Here is a 20,115-nt window from a genome sequence, read left to right as displayed (position 1 = left end):
CTTCAAGCACAGTGCTGCAACATCTGGGTTGCAAACGCTGCAGGGAAATACTGATCTGTTTCAAAGTGTTAGTTTCCATTGCAACATCTTAAGAGGTTTTGTTTGGTCCTGGGTTGTGTTAAAAGGCTGTTCATGCAGAACTCAACCTGACCTGTTGGTGTCCACTTATTTACTTCTCATTTGCTCTGTTAAAAGTCTGAAGGTGACGTTGTATACATATATTTTATCTTGTTTAATGCTCTGTGGGGTTTCTTGCACCTTCCCCTGAAACATCTGGTGCTGACCACTGTCAAAGACAGTAATTGCCTTACTGGATCAGTACTGTGGTCCATCTAGTCTAGTATCCTGTGTTCCAAAAGTTAGAGTGTAACTGACTGAATGCATCCCTGGTAAGTGGGTCTATTGCTAATGCCACAGCATTTTAAGCAAGTAAATGTTATTCGGTATTGTTAGGCATACTGGTTTCCTGCAAGATATTCTAAGTGCCTCATTCTTTCCCATGGGAAAGTCAACACATTTGTATTCATCCTAAGTCTTCCATCAGAAGGTGTGGCCTGCTCCCGCTCCCTACATGGAAGTGGCAATAGCTTTGGCCCAGGAGGCTCATACATTTCAGGGGATCTGCCAGAGCTATTTGTAGGGGAAGCCCCAGGTCTCCTGCCCTCTGCCCATCTGCACAGCTCCCTCTTACAGTGCACCCCCAGGAAGGACCCATGGCATACACCTATCACTCCCACTCCCTTGCCCCCCAGCTGGGATTTACTGGTTCAGATTCCCAGCCTTAAAGCTTTCCCGTTCATCTTTAATTGGGCTCCCCCCAGCACTGTTCGCTATTAACTGGCAGCATGGTGCCTCTTGCAGTTCTTTCAGGTTACCCCTGTGCTTGACAGCAAAGCAGAAATCCCTGGTGTTGCCACCTGCTCTGCAGTTCTTCTGTAGGCAGGCAGCGCAGCGGGTAATGACCCTGCTTCCTTTGCTCCCGGTGTAACAGGGGCAGAGGCAGGACGCGGGCCCAGCACACGGTGGAAATAATGGAGGGATTTGTGCCAAAGAGAAAAGCAAGATAAGATTTCAATGGGTGGAACAAACAGTGAATGAGCACGCAGCCAACAGGGAGTAAATGAAAGCCCTGAGCGCTGTTCCATGGCCCGTGTGAAATGAGGTGGGTGTTCTCAGCCTAGTTCTTAATTGACAGGTGTCTGTGTCACAGTGGGTTCCCTCTTTGACATTCCTGGCAGAGAACACCACACTCCATGAAAGGGCCATGGAGCCTGAACTCACTCCCCAAGGGCACCCCTCCAGATTAGGCTTCTGGGGATCAGTGGCTGAGTGTTGTGGAACCCCTGGGACTGGGCTTGCCCTGCTTTGCCCAAAGAGGAGGGATGGCTCTGTGCTGGAGCAGGGGCCTAGGAGTCAGGATTCTGTTCCAAACTCTGCCATAGACTTGCTGTGGGACACTGAGCGAGTCACTTCTCTCGTGGTGCCTCAGTTTCCCATTTTAGGATGGAGCTATTTCCACACCGCACAAAAGTGAGAAGCTATATTGATTATTTGTGACGTGCCCAGATACTAAGGTGAGGGGGACATACAAATATCTTGACAGAGCCATGGAAAAGCTCCTAGATATGGAGTGGGGGTTGGAAATCCAGTCAGACAATCCCTGAGAACAAAGCAGAGATCACCAAACTCATTTTCATCATGCTCTAAGTAAATTTTTGCACCTAGACTCCAGAGGTGGAGGCCAGGGCTCACCATTACCTAACTCCCTGCTTCCTTCTTTCTGGGCTGTCTTGTCCCCAGAAGATTCTCCAAGTCCTGGATAAAGCCCTGAAGATGCTCCCAGCCTCAATATCCTCTAACAGAGTCAGGGGGATGTTGCACAGGAGGACTCACTTATCCCCCGGCCAGCTAAGGCGCAAAATCATGACACTTGGCTGAAAGTTAATATATGTGCCAAGAATCTCAGTGCTTTATACTCCCTATTTTGCAGATGGGAAACTGAGGCAGAGTGAGGGGAAGCGACTTTGCCAATGTCACACAGCAAAGTCTATGGCAGATTAAGGGCTGGTTTCATTTTTCCAAAGGGACTGAGTAACATAACTTTAGTTAAAGCCACTGAGTCTGACAGGTGCCCAGCACCTTGGAAATTCGGGCCCTACAGAGGCCTGCCTTTAAAAGCTCAGATTGTTCAGTAGCAGCTTCTGGGCGCTGAGCACTTCTGAAAATCTAGTCCGGGGCTGAGCTGGGAATTGAACCCAGGCCCAGGGTCTCCACCACATGACCAGACTTCCGCTGTCCCTGCCCAAAGTAACCCTGGACTGAAATAGCGGGGAAGGGTATTTCCAAGGGTATTTCCCCAGGTGCGGAAACTTTCTGGTTGAGGGATGCTGGTGAAGAGTGGCCCTGTTGCTGAGTGAATGGAATGGCCCCGGTGCTGTTATGACAACAGCCCCATTGCCTGACACATTAAATGAAGCTCTAGGCAGCCACAACATACTTTAGCTCTCAGAATTTGCATAGCACACTATCTTCAAAGCACTGTGCAGCACTAGCTACCTCTTTTACCCCTTCTGTGAGGAAAGTCAATACTGCTGTCCCCATTTTACAGACTGGGGGTGGTGGGGGAGGCTGAGCCATACAGAGGGCACACGATGTCTGTGGCAGAGCTGGGGGGCCAAGTCAGGAGTCCTTGGGTGTCAGGTCTGCCCTGGTTTTGGCGCACCCGGCCTATGAGTAAGTTCATCACAAGGCATTTCCTGTCAGGACTAAGGTGCAGTGGCAGGGCTGGGCCTGGTGGGAATGTGATGCACAAGCCAGTGCAGTCTCTCTCTTGCATTCATGAGCATGAATAATACCTTGCTGAGTCTGCGGAAGGGGAGAATATAATACGTCTTGTAGTAAGGGTCAACTCACGTGGCTGCACATGAGCTTCGTGTCAGTCCTTTGCTAACCATCCTTAACCCTTTCAGTGCCTTATGAACCCTTTCAGTGCCTTATGAACTTTGGTAGCAGAGAATATATGGACTCTTCAGCATATACCCTGGTGTTCCACTGATGCTGACGGACCTGAGATCAGTGCCCCAGCTCCTCCCGCATGGACGGACAGCACTTGTAAGGTTAATCTGCCAGCATTTACTTGTCCAAATCATTGTAAGCAGGGAAAACATGATTATAGAGCCACATGACATTAGTACACAATGGCTCTGAAATGAGCCAGATTGAATTAAGCCTCCTAATGGCATCGCATCCAAAGTAAATAACAAAAAAACAGATCCACCGGTGAGTGACAGGGCTATCAGTCAAATCCTATTAGCAGAGCAGGAAGATGGGGTTAGCCAGTAATAGGAGAAGCATAGTCATTAAATCAGATGTATTGGCAGGGGGTGCAGACGGTTTCAGAACTGGGAAGTGTGTGAGTACTGTGGGGTGTCCGTGTGCTGAGCATAAAGTGTGAGCTGCCTAGACTGGCCATTAAACCTGGTGTTGTGTGGTGTGTGTTTAATTCCCAGGAATAAATATATGACAGGAGTGCTCTGTTTCTCTCTCTCAATAATTAATAGATAAGGTGCTAGTTGGTGGTGCTCGAGAGTATATAACATGGTTCCTGCTTTGTATAGGGCCAAGAAAACGTGTATGCTGCACACAGCTTTCTCTGTGCAGCTCCCGACATCAAGCTCTCAACAGCATCAGGACCTCCAAAGCGCTTTGCAGATATTAGTGAATCCTCCAACACCTCTGTGAGGTCCAAAAGGAACATTGTTCCCATTTCTGATGGGGAAACTGAGGCTCAGAAGAGTTAAGTGATTTAGCCAATATCAGTGAGTGGCAAAATCGGGAATAGAACAGAACCCAGGAGTCTGGCTTGAATACCTGATTATATCTCCCTTCATCCCAGTGAGACCTGCTTGGGTGACTTGAGGGCAGACTGTGTCAGTAGCAAACTGGCACACTAAGAAAATATCACATTGAGTTTAAATATAAAGAGGAATCTGCAAAGCTTTAGGCCATATCTCAACACCAGGTTGTCACGCTGGATCAGTTACATCATGATAATTTGTGTTGGAAGAGAGGGTGGCCTAGTGCCTAATGCACAGGAATGAGAATGAACTCTGGCGTTCTAGTCTCCTGATGCCATCTTCTTCTGTGTCTCTGGGCAAAGCATTGAAGTGCCTGACTACAAAACTCCTGAGGACAGAAAGGGCTGAAGTTGGAGAGATGTGGGTACTGATGGGGAAACTGACCTGGAGAGATGAAAGGCCCTGCAAAAATACTAGACCGCAAAAGCAGCCAGGTTGAGGTTCCTGATTATCCCTTGGTTCAGATTTGTAGTGTAGAGAAAACCTAACTGGGTCACATAACTGGACTAAGGCCTTGGCCATGGCCGAGGTTGTAGCAGGTCAGAGAACATGCCTACGGTCCTGTCTATACTACAAACTTTGACTATGTTGTGATCCTCTTCTCAGACTGGAGGGCTTTAGTAGGGGTCTGAACCCTTCATGCATATTTTCTAAAATGAGGATAAGAACCTCCTGGCATTCCCTGCCTCTCTGCGCAGTTATGAGAACTAGCTGTTGTCTACACTGGACTTTTGTCGGTAAAACGTTTGTTGTTCAGGGATGTGAAAAAAACACTCCACCGAACGATAAAAGTTTTACCGACGAAAAGCGCCAGTGTGAACAGCGCTTTGTCAGCGGGAGAGCTCTCCTGTCAACAAAGCTACTGCCGCTCATTGGGGGTGGATGTTTTTTGTCCGCAGGAGAGCTCTCTCCTGCCGACAAAGAATGGCTACACTGCCCCTTTTAGTGGCACAGCTGTATCGGCACAGCTGTGTCGCTAAAAGGTGCATAGTGTAGGCATAGCCCTAAACAAGGTCTGCATAGTGCTCTGAACAGAAGTGTTAAGCATTGCTGCTCTCTGAGCAGAGCACAGAGGTCCTGTTGCTCGTGTGTGTACATTGCAGGGTTATTTCCCTAATCTCTCCCGTTTTGATAAAGGGGTTGCAGGGAGGAAAGTGACTAGTCCAAACTGGGCACCTTCCCGCTTGTACTGTTGCTCTGGGAATAGCCAGTGTTGCAATCTCTCCTCTCCGCAGGGTCAAAGATTGTTATTGCCCTGTTAGCCTCATGAGTGTTCTGTATTTTACAGCTCTGGTTTCCCTTAATGATCACGTCCCCTGCCAAGGAACATGATGGGATACAAGTAGCCGGTGCATCTCTGCCCCTAGGGAGGAAGTTATTATGAACCTGCTAGCTCAGTGACATGTGGCTGGGAAGAGCATAAGGCTACAGAAGCTAAAAAACTAAACCACAGCAAACAAGCGTAGGACATCACAACTTCCGTGTAAATGACTTGAAATGTTCCCCATACTGGCCATCAGCTGATATTTGATGAGACTCTTCTGTACTTATTTTGTGGCCACTGCTGTTACCATGTGTGAGGTCAGTTCCTAAATTTTTCTCCTTTTGCAAATTTGCCCTGGTTAGATGGTTTACAAATATTTTTGGAAGCTTTCCTTTAGCAAAAGGAACCTTGCTTAAAAAACTGACAATACTTGTAGAAAGAGGTGGGATTTTAACAAACTCATCAGTAGTCCTCTTAAAATCCTGTGATGTCCTTCCGGCATACACGGACCTGTGTGAAGTACCAAAAGCTATACCTCCATCTTGCAGACCTGCTAGGACTTCCCAAAGCGATGATTGATTTTGGGTGCCTCAGCTCTTGTATCCCAAATCCGTGACTCCTGACAGAGGCCTGAATTTCAGAGCGTGGGTGCTCACACTGTCTGGAAGTTAGGCTCTTTTGCATCAAGATGGGAGCAAAAATGGTCTTTTGGAAAAAATCGGCCCTAGTGCACAGTGAAACCTGCACTCAGGTATGGTGCAGTGAAATAGAATGCAAGTTCCAAACTGTTCTGAAGCAGACCTGTGCAGTTTACAATCCCAGGTACAAGAGAACTCCTATTTTATGAACCAGTTTGGATCAAGGAATTCATAAAACTGAACATCGGAAAATTACAGTGGGTCTGGGGCATAAGTCGCAGTTTGGTGCTCTGCATCATGGTCTTGTCCTTAAAACTGCTGCAAAGAGATTTCCAAGGCAATGAAGGCATCAACATGTGAAGGGTTGACGTTGACATCAGTTTTGTTATGTGATTATTTTATTTCATTTTTGTCTGGAAAAATTATCCATATAGTTGGTGGTTCATATGGTTGGTGTTCATAAAACTGAGGTTCTACTCTATGGTAAAGCTTCCATTTAGAGTAAAATTAGTGAAAAACTCTCTGTGTACGAGTGCCCTCTACTGGCTAGAATCAGGCAGCACAATGTTATATGTGCTGTATTAACTCTCCTTTAGCTCAAGTGCCAGGGGCATGTGCTTTTGCAGCCCGTGGACCAGAGTTCTAGCCCCACTGTTGCCACGATGTTCCCAGTTGCCAGAGCACAGCATAGTGACAACCTGGAATGGGTAGGTGGCCATGGCTTTGTCTCAATCTACAATCATGTTTCTTTGTGGCCAGGAGTCGGTTAGAGCTGAGGGTGAACAATGTATCCAGAATTGGTAAACTGAAGTTCCTTTCTTCCTGTTGTTCTCGCTTACAGTGTGTTACTTGCTGAAGAACAATATCAGCCCGGACCTGTGCAATGAAGATGGACTCACTGCCCTGCATCAGGTGAGGCCTTGAGCTACCCTCCCCATCCTAGGCTGCTTGTTACCATGTGTTCATCTTCCATGGTGCGGGCACACCAGTGTGTCTGTGCAAGGCCATCTGTGAGTGCACCTCACAGAGACAAGGGAGGGTTCCCTTCCCACGTGTATTTAGCTTGTTTTCCCATAAAACACCTGAAGTCTTCACATGTTGCAGCATCCTGTCCTCTGGGGCTAAGCTGAGCTCAGAGCCCCTCTCCCTACCCCCCAAACTTCCTTTAGGGAGGAGCTCACGCAAAACTTGGGACTTGAGGCCCAGATACAAAAAGCAGCACCTCTGCAGCTCCCCATGAGGCTAGGCTGTCAGCTCTTAAAGGCAAGCTGACTTGACTCTCCCACAAGGCTGAGCTACTCCCTGGTTTTGAAATGGGTTTGGTTCAATCAGTGCACTAGTTGTTTAGGTAAATTGCTGCAGCCTTCTTGTGTGGAGACTCATACATTGATTTAAGGCACTGTGATGCTCCTCAAAGGTACCCAGCATTGTGAAGCACCTTGTCCTTGTCTATACTTGCCTGGGTCAGCTCCCTGACAGCCTCGGCCCCAAGCAGCACAAGCATTCCCCTCTTAGCCCACATGGGCTCTGCTGTCCCTCTGCAGGTAAGCAACAGACGCCCTGGAGCATCCCCTGGCATGTCCAGACACTTACCCACCAGACAATCACAGAATCACCAGGCTCGCTGTCCCTAAAAGGAACAGTACAGCACAGCTTATGAGTTCACCGTAGTCACCGATCCGCTTAGCACACAGCACTTTTTTATAGAGAAAACAAATAAAAGTTTATGGAACAAAGAGTTAAGATTCGTGCAGTAGCAAACAGAAATATTGGGTACACAGGGCTAAATTCAAACACAGAGTTACATGTTAAACAAAATCCTACCACGCTTTCTCAAGTCTGAAGTCAACTAATAAGATGCCCTCTTGTCTAATAAGGTACCACTTACCCCAAAGTCCTTCTCACCGTGTTTTTCAACCGGATGGCTGTGACCCTTTTTTTCACGAGGTCAAGCCCACCAGCAGCTTTGCCTTCCCCAGTGAAGGAAAACTTGGAGTTCATCTATGCCCCAGATATACTTCCAAAAGTTTGTTGTCTTTAATCTTAAATGTGATAACCCCTGCTGCCTTTGTTTTTTTCTGTAACCCCCACAACCTATTGATTAGCATTCTGCTCAGACTGTCAATGGGTGTATATTGTGAACCAGACAATACTCAGTTTGCACATGACCAGCCAGAGGGAGAAGCGTCTCTTCCCCCTGGCCCGACAGAAGTATGTGGATCACCTTTTAGTGACTGCCTATCTCTCACACCTAGGGAACACAATTTTTAGTATACATATGTAAATTCCCATGTTTTCTATACATACCGCTCACGATGATTGTGCTGACCAGCATGACACAGGCTTTCTTTAGAGACCTTACACGACTGTCTTTGGCATACCAGTATATAGACCCCAGACCTGGGGTATCCCGACAGCCCTTATGCAGCACACCTGTGCCCTCTGCCAGCTGGCACAACTGGGTCTCAGGCAATTAGAGTAATTTTCCAAGCGTCCACACAGGGGACTAGGCTGAACTAAACTGCAATTTGTTAAATCAAACCGATTTTAATTCCCTCCCCAGCTAGTAAGTCCTGGTCTCTAGCGCAGAAACACAAGAAGAATCAAACTGCTCCTGGGCTCACAGGGGTTGCAGTGACTAGAAGTGTCAGCAGGCAGCCTCCTGCTTGCTGCTGAGAGGGGGGCAGTGAACAGCAGTAGGGCAGCTGAGCTCGGCCTTTCCCAGTCCATGTTGTAAATGCTCTCATTGACTCTATGGCTGGAACGGGGGTTTGTCTACTAATGACTTTGGTGCTGGAGGGATGTTTGCTTTAAGAAAAGCTATTTCTCCACCGGGTCATTGTTCTTCAGACAAAGGGGAATGTTTTCTGCTTGTGACACTGGTGGTTTCATTACTTTCACTGCCAGCAACTGAAGTCATGCCAGGAAAACTCCACCAAGCCCATGAAAGGATCAGTCATTGTTAGAGCGGCAAAGAGTCCTGTGGCACGTTATGGACTAACAGACATATTGGAGCATGAAGTGGGTATTCACCCATGAAAGCTTATGCTCCAATACGTTTGTTAGTCTATAAGGTGCCACAGGACTCTTTGCCGCTTTTACAGATCTAGACTAACACGGCTACCCCTCTGATACTTGACAGTCACTGTCAGGGCACAGTTTGGGGTTAAGACAAGAACCATGGCATTACTGGCATTATTTGAATCCCGATTGAAATATTGTGCCACGTGTAGTTACTGTGCCATTAGCAATTGTTTCTTATGGAGGATGCAGCTTGTGGTATTGTGATCACTTACATGTAAAAATTATCTCCTCTGTTTCTGTCCCTCACCAGTGCTGCATAGACAACTTCGAAGAGATAGTCAAGCTTCTCCTCAACCACGGGGCTAATGTCAATGCAAAGGACAATGAGCTGTGGACTCCGCTGCATGCAGCAGCTACCTGTGGTCACATCAACCTGGTGAAGATCCTAATTCAGCAGTAGGTGGCCCCTGCTTCCTTTTTGTGTATCTCTCGGTGGGCCTGAATCCATGAGGTGCTGATTGCTTCTCTCTGAGCTACTGAGTGCTCACAATTTCCACTACTGTTGGTAGGAATTGAGATCACTTGGTACCTTGTAGGATCAGGCTGAAGGTGCTTGTTGGCCAGGTCAAGGCTGCACGTTGATAGGAAATGATGCCTGGGTTGGAAGAGTAGGGAAAGAACAGGAAAAACCAAGGAGAAAACAGTAAAACAGAGGGTGACCTGGATCAGTTTGCTTTGAAGGGGGCAGGCGCCTGTCTGGCCAAAGCCTCTGGATTTGGATTTCAATCTGTCACATGTGGCTTGTTGTCTGTTGGCTGGATGTGTGTAGTTCACCTTTCCTCTATGCTTCCAGGCTTCTGCTCACAGTAGGTGGACCAGGAGCAAAGGAGCAGTAAGAGGAATAGCCAGAAAAAACAAACGACAAAGGGTGAAACTCATCTCTGTGCATAGGGTCCCCACAATGCCCTACGCACCATGCCAGTCCTTCAGCCAAGGCTAGAAACACTGACAGAGGAAGTACAAGGTGTTCACGTAGCACAAGAGATATAGAGAGCCAAGCTGCATCACACAGGGCACTAACACTGGGCCTCCCACCCAATGGGCCTCCCACCCACCCCTGCCTCGAGCACTTGGGCGAGGGCCCTAATGTTTAACCCCTCGTGCTCTCTGCACTTGGGTGAGCAGGAGGCCCAGGGTTAGTGCGTAGCATACTACAGCTTAGGGGTAATCATGCTAAATTGTACTTATCTGAAGGGAGGCTAATGAGGAGGTGTCAATAACCATACAGTTGTGTCCCCAGGTGCTGTCTGTAGCATGAATACCTTGCACTTTCTGTATTGAAAGCTGTCTCTCGCCTCGGATGGCGGTTGGGCAGGCTGAGAAGAAGCCCTGTATGCTAACATGCTGCCCTTCACAAGCTGTGTCTGTCTCCCCTTTCTCTACGCCCGAGACCAGGGGTTCTCAACCTTTTTCTTTCTGAGGCCCCCCCTTGACATACTATAAAAACTCCAGGGCCCAGCAGGGGTGGGGATGGCCTTAGGGCAGGGGCCTCGGTCATAGGCATAGTTTAACTTCTATTTTGGGGGGCCCAGGGCCAGTGAGACTCGACCCACCTCCACATGGTGGGGTCCAGGGAGGGAGTGACCCCTCCACCCCCTGAGTCACCTCAGCAGGCCACCCAGCCTGTCTGGGTTGGGGGGGGGGGGGGGGACAACCAAAAATTATAACTCAAAGGTGGGCGGCTTAGCTCAAAAAGTTTGAAAACAGCTCAGGGTGCAGGGAAGGGTTAGCTATGGACTGTGTGCAGGCATGGGGATAGCTCAGGATGCAGGGAGGGGGTAGCTAGGGGCTGTGTGTGGGAAGGGGGGTAGATCAGGTGCAGAGAGGGGGTACCTGGGGCTGTGTGCACACGGGGTGGCTGTGGGTGCAGGGAGGGGTGTGTTTGCAGGCAGGGGGTAGCTGAGGGTGCAGGGAGGCGGGTAGCTAGGGGCTGTGTGCAGGCAAGGGGGTAGCTCAGGGTGCAGGCGGGGGTAAACTAGGGGCTATGTGCAGTCAGGTGGGTAGCTCAGCGTGCAGGGAGGGGAGTAACTAGGGGCTGTGTGCAGACGGGGGGCAGGGTAGCTCAGGCTGCAGGGAGAGGAGTAGCTGGGGCTGTGTGCGGGCAGGGGGTAGCTCCGGGTGCAGGGAGGGCGTAGCCTCAGGGTGTAGGGAGAGAGTTATTAGGGGCTGTGTGCTGAGAGAGCTCCCCTGTGGTCCCTGTTCCCGCAGGGGTCTGCCAGTCACGGAGCCATGTCTCCCCACCTGGGCGGCTCTTACTGGCTACCTCTGCGCTGCTGCGGGAGCAAAGGGGGCTGGGAGCTGAGGAGCAGCTTCAACCCAGGCACCAGCAGAAGATGAGGGAACCCTGCCGCTGCCTGCTCCATGGCACCAGCCACAACAGCAGCTGCCCCGCACTGCCCGGCTCCAGTTTCCCACCTCCGACCTGGCCAGGGAGAAGGGAGAGGAGATTGCGGGGGGGAAGTGTGGAGCTGCCCCCGGGACTGCCATGCTCTTGCGCTGCAGTTGGGGGGGGGCGATGCCCTCCATGTCCCCAACTCCGCCCATGGGCTCAGGGCTTCTGCCCCCCAGGGAACACCAGGGCTTGGCGTTCCTGGCTTCAGCCCCTCAGGGGACGTCGGGGATCAGGCTCTGGGTTTTAGCCAGGGGGCCCCGTTGTCCTAGACTACTGCACTGCCAGGTGGGAGACTTGGGTTCAAATTTTGGCCCCTTTCTTGGGCAGAGGACTCTGTCTATAAGGAAGATAATGAAGCAATGCTTCATGACCTTGAACAAACCCGTCCATTGCTGGGAGCTTCCTGCAGTTTCCTTAGCCTATAATTAGGCTTGGAAAGATTAGATTTTTATTGGTAAATGTCAGTTTCACCATACACACACATTGACTAAAAGATGTTTCCATCAGTAATAACTGAAATTTATAGATAGGCAAAGTGAGAAAACGCTGCTTGAGAAGTTATTAAAGTTTGATTTAAGGATATTTACTCTGTGTATTTTGACATGTGCTGTTGACAATATGTGTTTTAATAGTTATAAAGCTGTCACTTTATGAATCTTAGCATCTGCTTCATTAAATAATTGTTGTCTGACCCCCACAATTTTCCGCAACTGTGAAAATGTAAATCGATAAAAATAGAAAAAAAATCTTAAAAAAACTATTATCTGTTGAAATAATTAAAAAATTAAAATGGAATTCAGCCAGGCATAGCTCTAATGTTTGGGGCAGCTATATATGTAGCCTCAAGGTTTGGACAAGCCCAGGGATAAAATTGGTGGGAACCTGAAAGTTTTGGGGAGGGAGGTTAAAAATGGAGTGCAGAAATAAATGAAACGTAGGAATGCATATTGCACTCCGGCTGAGACCTGCAACATCCTTTCTTGTGAAAGGATGTAGCATGAGGGATAACAAGCAAGCATGGTCGGACTGGGGAGCTGGGAGCATCTGTTCTGGTCCATCCCATTCGGGGGGGTGCAGGGTGCCCTCTGTTGACTCAGACACTGGCAAACCAATACTGTAGTAACACTGCACCATGGTCCATGTTCAGAAGATGAGTTGTCAATTGTATCTTTCTAAGGATGAGGGATGACAGGTTTTCTGCAGTTGGCATAGTGTGGGGTTTTTGTGATCAAAGAAAGCTTCTGCAACAGGTGTCTCAGATCAAAGGGTTTGCTTCGACACTGCGTCACAAGGCTTTGGTGTCTGAACAGAGAACGCAGAGACCACCAAAGGTAGCAGCTTCCAAAGGATGTCAAGTCCTATGCTTTGTTAGTTGCTTAAATTAACTCTAATACATTGCAAGTGTAAATTATATTGTAATTTGCTCTGCTGATGTGAAAGAAAAATGAACAAGAATAAAAATGCTGGTGGATGCTGTCTGCCTTCCTTTAAAGGCTGTAACTATCACAGATCAAGCTTTAGCTATGTTATAATATAAAATACACAACCAGACTTCATAGAGGTTGAACACCGACAGGGATTACCCTGTTAGATCAGAATAGTATTCCATTTCCTTGGGTATTCAGCCTCCGACAGCAACCACTATAAGATTCAGAGGAAGATGCAAGAAACCCTGTAATGGACAAGAGACAAAAATCTGCCCAGAGAGGAATTTACTAGTTTAGTCCACACCTACATTCCCAACAACCCTCTTGGCACTCAGAACTTTTCAGTGAGGACCAGCCAGCCAAGTGTCCACTGACTAAGGATTTGTTAATGGCTTGGTGCGGTGTTCCAGAATGATGTGCCAGTGGCTCATTGTGAGATGTTGCTTCTGGCACCGATGGGTCGTTGGCCTGTTCCTTCCTAAAAGCGCAGGAGAGGCTGCTGGGGACATGCACAGCCCAGATCCACTAGCCCCAAATCCCGTAGAGGAGGCTCAGTGTGCTATGAATACATCTACTCCAGGACAGGTACCTCCCCATGTCAATCTTTCATAGGTCCATTGGACACCGCCTTGTATGTCTTTGTGTCTGTCCAATCCTGGAGGTATTTGGGCACCAAATATGAGACATTACTATTAAAACCTCAGCTTGGTCTTCAGAGGACTCATCCCAGCTGCCATGACCTGTTGGATATTGTCTGTTATAGGGCAGCATCTGAGCTTCCCTTCCCTTCTATATATATTGGTGCCTCTTCCTCATGATGGACTTTCTCTTTGCAGTGGGGCAGACTTGCTGGCAGTAAATGCAGATGGAAATATGCCATATGATCTCTGTGAAGATGAGCAGACCCTCGATGTCATTGAGACCTGCATGGCATACCAGGGTAAGGAAGAGTGGGAATACTCAAAATACATTGGAAGTGGGTTAATAAAGTATTGAATCATGTTTTTGTGTTCTTCGGCACTTGGTACTCCTATTGAGGAAAGTAGAAGTCACTGCACTGCATTTCTTCTTGGCAGCTGTTGGAAGCCAGACTTTCATGGGCCTAATCTATAAAGTCCTGAATAGTAACCCACGGTAAAGGACTCTATCCAGCTACCAATCCTCTGATCCATACAGCCCCCCTTAATGGGGATCATTATCGCAGAGCCCATGCTGTGAAGGGACTCATCTGAAAAGACAACCTTAGATTTTGAGAGAGAGAGAGAGAGAGAGAGCTGCTTTGGGGGAGTTTAAAATCTGAACCTGGATCTGAGTTTAGCTCTTCGCTCTGGACAGGCTAGCTAGTTTACCTTTCCCCAGCCAGAGCTTAGGCTCAGAGGGGCACTAAACCATTAAAGACCCCAGCCTAGAGAAGAAGAAAGATGAACAAGTAGCAGTGGCTAGAGGGCTCTCTGACAGAGAGAAGACTACAGGGACTGCCTGTCTCTCCCAGGCCAGGGTCAGGCTTGGATTGAGTGGAACTTACTCACACCTTGCAAGGAGAGAACAATGTTTAGACAAGACCCAGGCGCACAGGCCTTTTGTTTTGTTTTATCCCTTTGCGCTGTACCTTTGGGTGAATAAATAATGCTTTCTTTTGAAGAAGCTGTCTGTGGGTTACTTTAATCAGCTACTCGTCACAGACTCCTGGTGGAAAAGGACTTACAGGTGCCAAATATAGCTGGGCCTGACTCGTGATCATGGTTTCGGGAAATGGAGGCTGCAGCCCGGTGACGCAGTCTAAGAATGCTAAGCTGCATGATTCCATCCCGAGAGGTGGGGTGCACTGTCACCGGAGGGGTGCATTCAAGAGGGATTAAGTGTCTTAAGCATAGCTTACCAGGTAACCATGATTGGCCTCATCCTAGTTGCTAAAGCTGTGGGTGAGGAACACTTGCTTGGCATCTGCCTATCTACTAAGGTCTGTTTTGGCGCCCATCACTATAGAATCTCTCAGTACAGTACTTGCATTCTGTCCTCACTATGCCTGGCTCGAGCCACTGCTGTTACCCCTTCAGTTTTCATAAGCTGGTTCTCAGATGGTAGCATCATCTGTTCATGTATTCCCTACTCATTTAAACACAGAGCCCTCTGTTGCTACCATTGAAGTCAGTGGGAGTCTGGTTGCTGAGTTTGATAGGAGCAGAACTGGGCTGGGGTTGTCGGCTGTCTGTCAGAAGGGTATATGCTGTACGGATTATGTATTCCCCCATTTTCCTATCTATAAAAGGGGGAATAAGGACAGCCTAGGGAATTATAGACTGCCCAGCTGAATTTCAGAACGCAGAAAGATAATGGAACAAATAATCAAACAGTCAATTTGTAAGCACCTAGAAGATAACAAGGTGATAAGTAACAGTCAACATGCATTTGTCAAGAACAAAGCATGTCAAACCAACCTAATATCCTTCTTTGACAGGGTAACAAACCTTGTGGATGGGGGGAAGCAGCAGATGTGATATAGCTCGACTTTAGTGAGGTTTCTGTTTCTATCTCACGTGACCTTCTCATAAGCAAACTAGGGATATATAGCCTAGACAAATCTACTATCAGGTGGGTGCACAACTGGTCGGAAAACAGTACTCAAGAGAGTAGTTGTCAGTGGTTCACAGTCATGCTGGAAGGACGTATTGAGTGGGGTCCCTCAGGGATCTGTCCTGGGTCTGGCATTGAGAGTACAATTATAAAGCTTGTGCATGATACTAAGCTGGCCGTGATTGCAAGCTTTGGAGGACAGGATGAGAATTCAAAATGATCTTGACAAATTGGAGAAATGGTCTGAAATAATGAGGATGAAATTCATTAAGGACAAATGCAAAGTACTACTCTTAGGAAGAAATAATCACTTGCACAAATACAAAATGGGACATGACTGCCTAGGAAGGAGTACTTAAGAAGAGAATCTAGGGGGATTATAAATGGATCACAAACTAAATATCAGTCAACAGTGTAATACTGTTGCAAATAAAAGCAAACATCATTCTAGGATGTATTAGCAGGAGACTTGTAAGCAACACATGAAAATTAATTCTTCCACTCTACTCAGCACTGATAAGGCCTGAACTGAAGTACTGTGCCTTGTTCTGGGCACCACACTTCGGGAAAGATGTGGAGAAACTGGAGAAAGTCCAGAGGAGAGCAACAAAAATTATTAAAGGTCTAGAAAATGTGACCTACGAGGAAAGATCGAAAAAATTAGATTTGTTCAGTCTGGAGAAAAGACTGAGGGGAAACATTATAACAGTCTTCAGGTAATAAAAGGTTGTTATAAAGAGGAGTGTGATATATTGTTCTCCTTAACCACTGAGGACAGGATGAGAAGCAATGGGCTTAAATTGCAGCAAGAGAGATTTAGTTTAGACATTAGGAAAAACTTCCTAAGTGTAAGGGTAGTTAAGCACTGGAACGAATTACCTAGGGAAGTTGTGGAATCTCCATCATTGAAGGATTTTAAGAATGGGTTAGACGTACACCTGTTAGGGATGGTCTAGATAATACTTAGTCCTGCCTCACTGCAGGGGACTGAACTAGACGACCTATCAAGACCCTTTCCAGTCCTACATTTCTATGATTTCTTACCCTTCCGGAGCTGCAATTTTTCTCCCTTGCCAAGTCCCTTCCCTGTGTAACATACACATAAGCAGTGACTATCCTATGGCAAATAGCAGGGTGGATGAAATAGCCCATAAGTTCCCTCTGAGAATGGGGGCCTGCTTCGTGAGCACAGAGAGGGGAGTCTCCCTGTCAACCGTGCAGCACATAATTACCTTCTGTATAGATGGCCAAGATGGTCCCTTCCATTAGGCTTGCTGGAAATGTGGGTCAGGAATGAGGCTACCTCTGAAAGGGGTAGTGCCTCAGCTCAAACTTGCTTCTAGCATGCAAAGGGTTAAAGAAACAGTGGTTACACCATCAGTCCTCAACCTGTGCAGCTAGCTGCCTATGAGCCACCAGGGTTTGATAGCCTTTCATCTTTCTGAAGCACAGAAGCTGAGTTTCTGTGCGGGGGGCTTAAAATTGAGCTCCTGTTTGCTCTGCACAGGCATTAAAGACTCTGGCTCTTGTCCCCAGGGTAGGATTTTGTTGGAATATCATTCTCATGCCATTAGGAGCACTATTAATCTGGCTGTGCTTTGTAGGTACTGAATGGATAGAGTATGCCAAGTGTTCTGACTGATGTTCAGCATGCAGATATGATCAGACAAGGAATTTGAACCCAATTATTGCTGTTATTTACTGGGTCAGGAGAGGAAAAGAACATTTCCATTTCCTTTTCTCCCTGTTAACTACAGGCATCACACAGGAAAAAATCAATGAGATGCGGGCTGCCCCGGAGCAGGCCATGATCTCTGACATCCGAGGTCTGATTGCAGCAGGACAAGACCTGAACAGGACAGATATTCAAGGTGCTACATTGGTGAGCAGAATTGCTACAGTATCCACCCTCGTCCATCCCTGCAATCTGTGTGAATTTTAGGAGGCTGTTGGTCGTCTGTGTCCTTTGTTAATCTCCAAAGACAAGTACAGTGTGAGGAGGTAGAAGGCTAGTGGTTTCCATTTTAGGTCATCTCCTTTGAGCAACAAATGGTGTCCATGAGTAAAGACTTTGCAATTCAGGGCCTGATCTCACTCCCACTGGAGTTAATGGCCAACTGATCTGTAGGAATTGCCGTAAGAGATCAGATCACTGGCCTATCTTGTCCGGTATTCTGTCTCTGATAGAGGTCCAGTACCAGCTGCTTCAAAAGAAGTCCCACAATGAAAGTCCTGTACACTCCAATGGAAGCATGAATTTTGGAAAAGTCTTTGGGCAGGTTGAGTAAAACAATTCAGTAGTTCTGTTATCACTCCTAATCCCATTAGCATCTGATCTGACTTCTACTGAAGTGAGAATAAAAATCCTCATTGACTTTAGTGGGATCAGGTGCAACTGAAGGATCTGATCCCATATCTTTTTGGTTGGCCCAAAGGAGTCTGTTTGGCCTCTCACTTAAACTTTCCCAAAAAGCTAGAGTGCCCTAGTAATACTGTTTTTTAACTGTAGTGTATTGTAGCCTGTGTGGCTGTGACTTTGGTAACTTGACATTTGAGTTCAGAGGTATCTGAGAAGACTTTGGTACCTACTGGCCCACCGAAGCAATTCCGGGCCCCAGGACAGAACAGTCAATGGGGCCCTTAGAAAGTGATGGCTGAGGTTTGATTCATGCAGGGCGGGCTGGAGCCGGGCCCCACGCTGCTGCTGGCCTATCGTGGCGTTGCCACGTGAGTGCAGAGCTGGACCATGTGCGGGCTGGTGCACACATGCACAAGCCACGGACACCGTCCACCTGACATTTGGGCAGTGCTGCACCTGCCCTGGCTGGTGCCCAGCGAGCTGCTGGCTGTGCTACTGGGTGTGCTCTTCCGGCACCACCAGGGCTTCCACATGCCCACCTGGCTGCCTTCGCTGCCACTGGTATTGCCCCACACGCGCCTAGGAGCCCTGCGGCCCACCCAGGCGATTTGAAAGGGCCCCGGGAATCCTGTCTGTCATTACCGCAGCAGCGGCTGGGGGCCTCCTGTTCCTTTTAAATCGCCCAGGCCCCTGGGCAATTGTCCCCTTTGCCTGCCCCGCCCTCTCCGTCAGCGGGCCTGGGTATCTAGGTTACCTGATGTCATTACACAAGTGGCCAAACCATGGCAGTGTAATGAAGTCTCTAACTCTAAAACATTGTCAGTGGGATTCAGAAATCTTTCCTGTATCATTAGTTACAAAATCTGAGGAGTGCAGGCTCTCTAAATAAGACTCTAGTGGCAGTAATCTTTCATGGGGCTTACGTTTTCACGGCATTCTGAGGTTTCTCCTTTTAACTAATTTTCAGTTCTTTGAACATCCTGTTTGACTATTCCATTAGCATCACCCAAATCTGGCTTGTTGGGCAATTCTAAAATCTCTGTCTTATCATACCAGCACAGTGGAACTGTTATAATTTTGACAGCTTCCCCCCTGAGGATCAAGCCTGCTTCTACCTTTCAGGCTATTCCTTGTGAAAGTCAAGAATTTCTCACTCACACGCAGACCCTTGTTGGCCTCATGAAGATATGACTACTGATGCAAAGCCTATAAGAAATGAGCTAGCTCATGATGGTTTGAGGGGAAGATGAGATTTGGCACTCGATATATTTTATAATAGGGTGAGGGGATGCAAATGTATATAGTATATCCGATTGTGTATTCCTTTCACCCCCACCTTTGTATGTTGCTGTTTTAGACTGTGACCTCCCTGAGACAGGGACTATCTGCCTGTGTGTTAGAACAGTGCCTAGCACAATGGGGCCCTGCTCTCAATATTAATGACCACAAGCTTTGAAACACTATTGCAGCTGCCTTTTATTACCTGACAGCCACAAACTTCTAGTCTGGGATGCATGACGGCAGTGGCTCGTTTTCGTAGGGTGGTGCAGGCAGCTAGCATTTCTTTTAGAAAAGCATTGAATTTTAGTATAAAAATAACTCTTACGTGGATGATAGGATATCAAAAGGGCAAACTGAGCGTCAGACCTCCCTGCTTTGAGAGCGTCCCTTAAATTACACACAAGAGAACACGAAGAAGTCTATAGAGAAGACAGCTGGTATAATTTCATTTCTGTGGCATGATCCACATTCCTTCTCCATTATGGAATGTGCAGAAAGGAGTAGAAGTTCTCTTTCCCCGTACAACACCACTTGAAATGGAATTATGTCTGTGGGGGAAGGACTGCTGCTGACTTGTATACAGTAAATTGCAAAACAGAGCACGGAGCAGGAAGACGGTATGTTTTGATCAAGGATACAGCAGCAGACACTATGAAGAAAAACTCCCAAAAGAGACCTAAATGTCCTCACAGAGTAGGAAAGATCCTGTGATTAAGGTTGCATCTGAAGGACACTCAGATGCAGTTTGTGCTCTTTGTATCAGACGTTGGAGACCAAAATCTGAAATGCAGATTACCTGAACTGCAAGCAGTCAGGGATTTAGATGTCTAAGTCACTTAAATTGTGAGCGCAAGTAACAGCATGTGCAAAACTGTGGCCACAGAAATGGAAGCGTGACTATGGCCAGGCTGAAAACTTGGTCCTAGAGATCCATTCCAGAGCATCTCAGAAGAATGTCCTCTTCCCCCATTGTCATGGAATGTGCAGAGTGCCCTTTAGCTGTGATCCTCCACCCCAGAGCTGGCTGCATTGTGGGGGTGCTGCATGCTCATAGTTTGTGAAGCACTGCGGAACCTTTTGAGATAAAAATGCAAAATGTTGGGAGGGGAGGTGTTTAACTCCTGACCACAGACGCCTGCCGCATTGCACCTAGCGTCACAGTACCTTACATTTCTCTCTCCATAAATAGTTACAGATGGTGATGTCATTTTGTTTTGACATGTGTGAAAAAGCACTTAC

At 47.6% G+C, this 20,115-nt stretch overlaps 1 protein-coding gene across 1 annotated transcript in view; it reads left to right on the top strand.

Moving 5' to 3' along the window:
* PPP1R16B (protein phosphatase 1 regulatory subunit 16B) overlaps positions 1–20,115 on the top strand; it is a 101,413-nt gene that overhangs the window by 69,276 nt on the left and 12,022 nt on the right. The window contains exons 3-6 of the mRNA XM_074970221.1: positions 6,601–6,671; positions 9,094–9,239; positions 13,499–13,602; positions 16,994–17,118. Of these exons, the coding sequence (XP_074826322.1) occupies positions 6,601–6,671; positions 9,094–9,239; positions 13,499–13,602; positions 16,994–17,118 (446 nt within the window). The remainder of the gene's footprint in view (positions 1–6,600; positions 6,672–9,093; positions 9,240–13,498; positions 13,603–16,993; positions 17,119–20,115) is intronic.

Source organism: Natator depressus, chromosome 13, assembly GCF_965152275.1.
Source record: "Natator depressus isolate rNatDep1 chromosome 13, rNatDep2.hap1, whole genome shotgun sequence".
NCBI lineage: Eukaryota > Metazoa > Chordata > Testudines > Cheloniidae > Natator > Natator depressus.
Note: the sequence above shows the minus strand (reverse complement) of the source record. Positions and strands in the feature narration are given on the sequence as shown.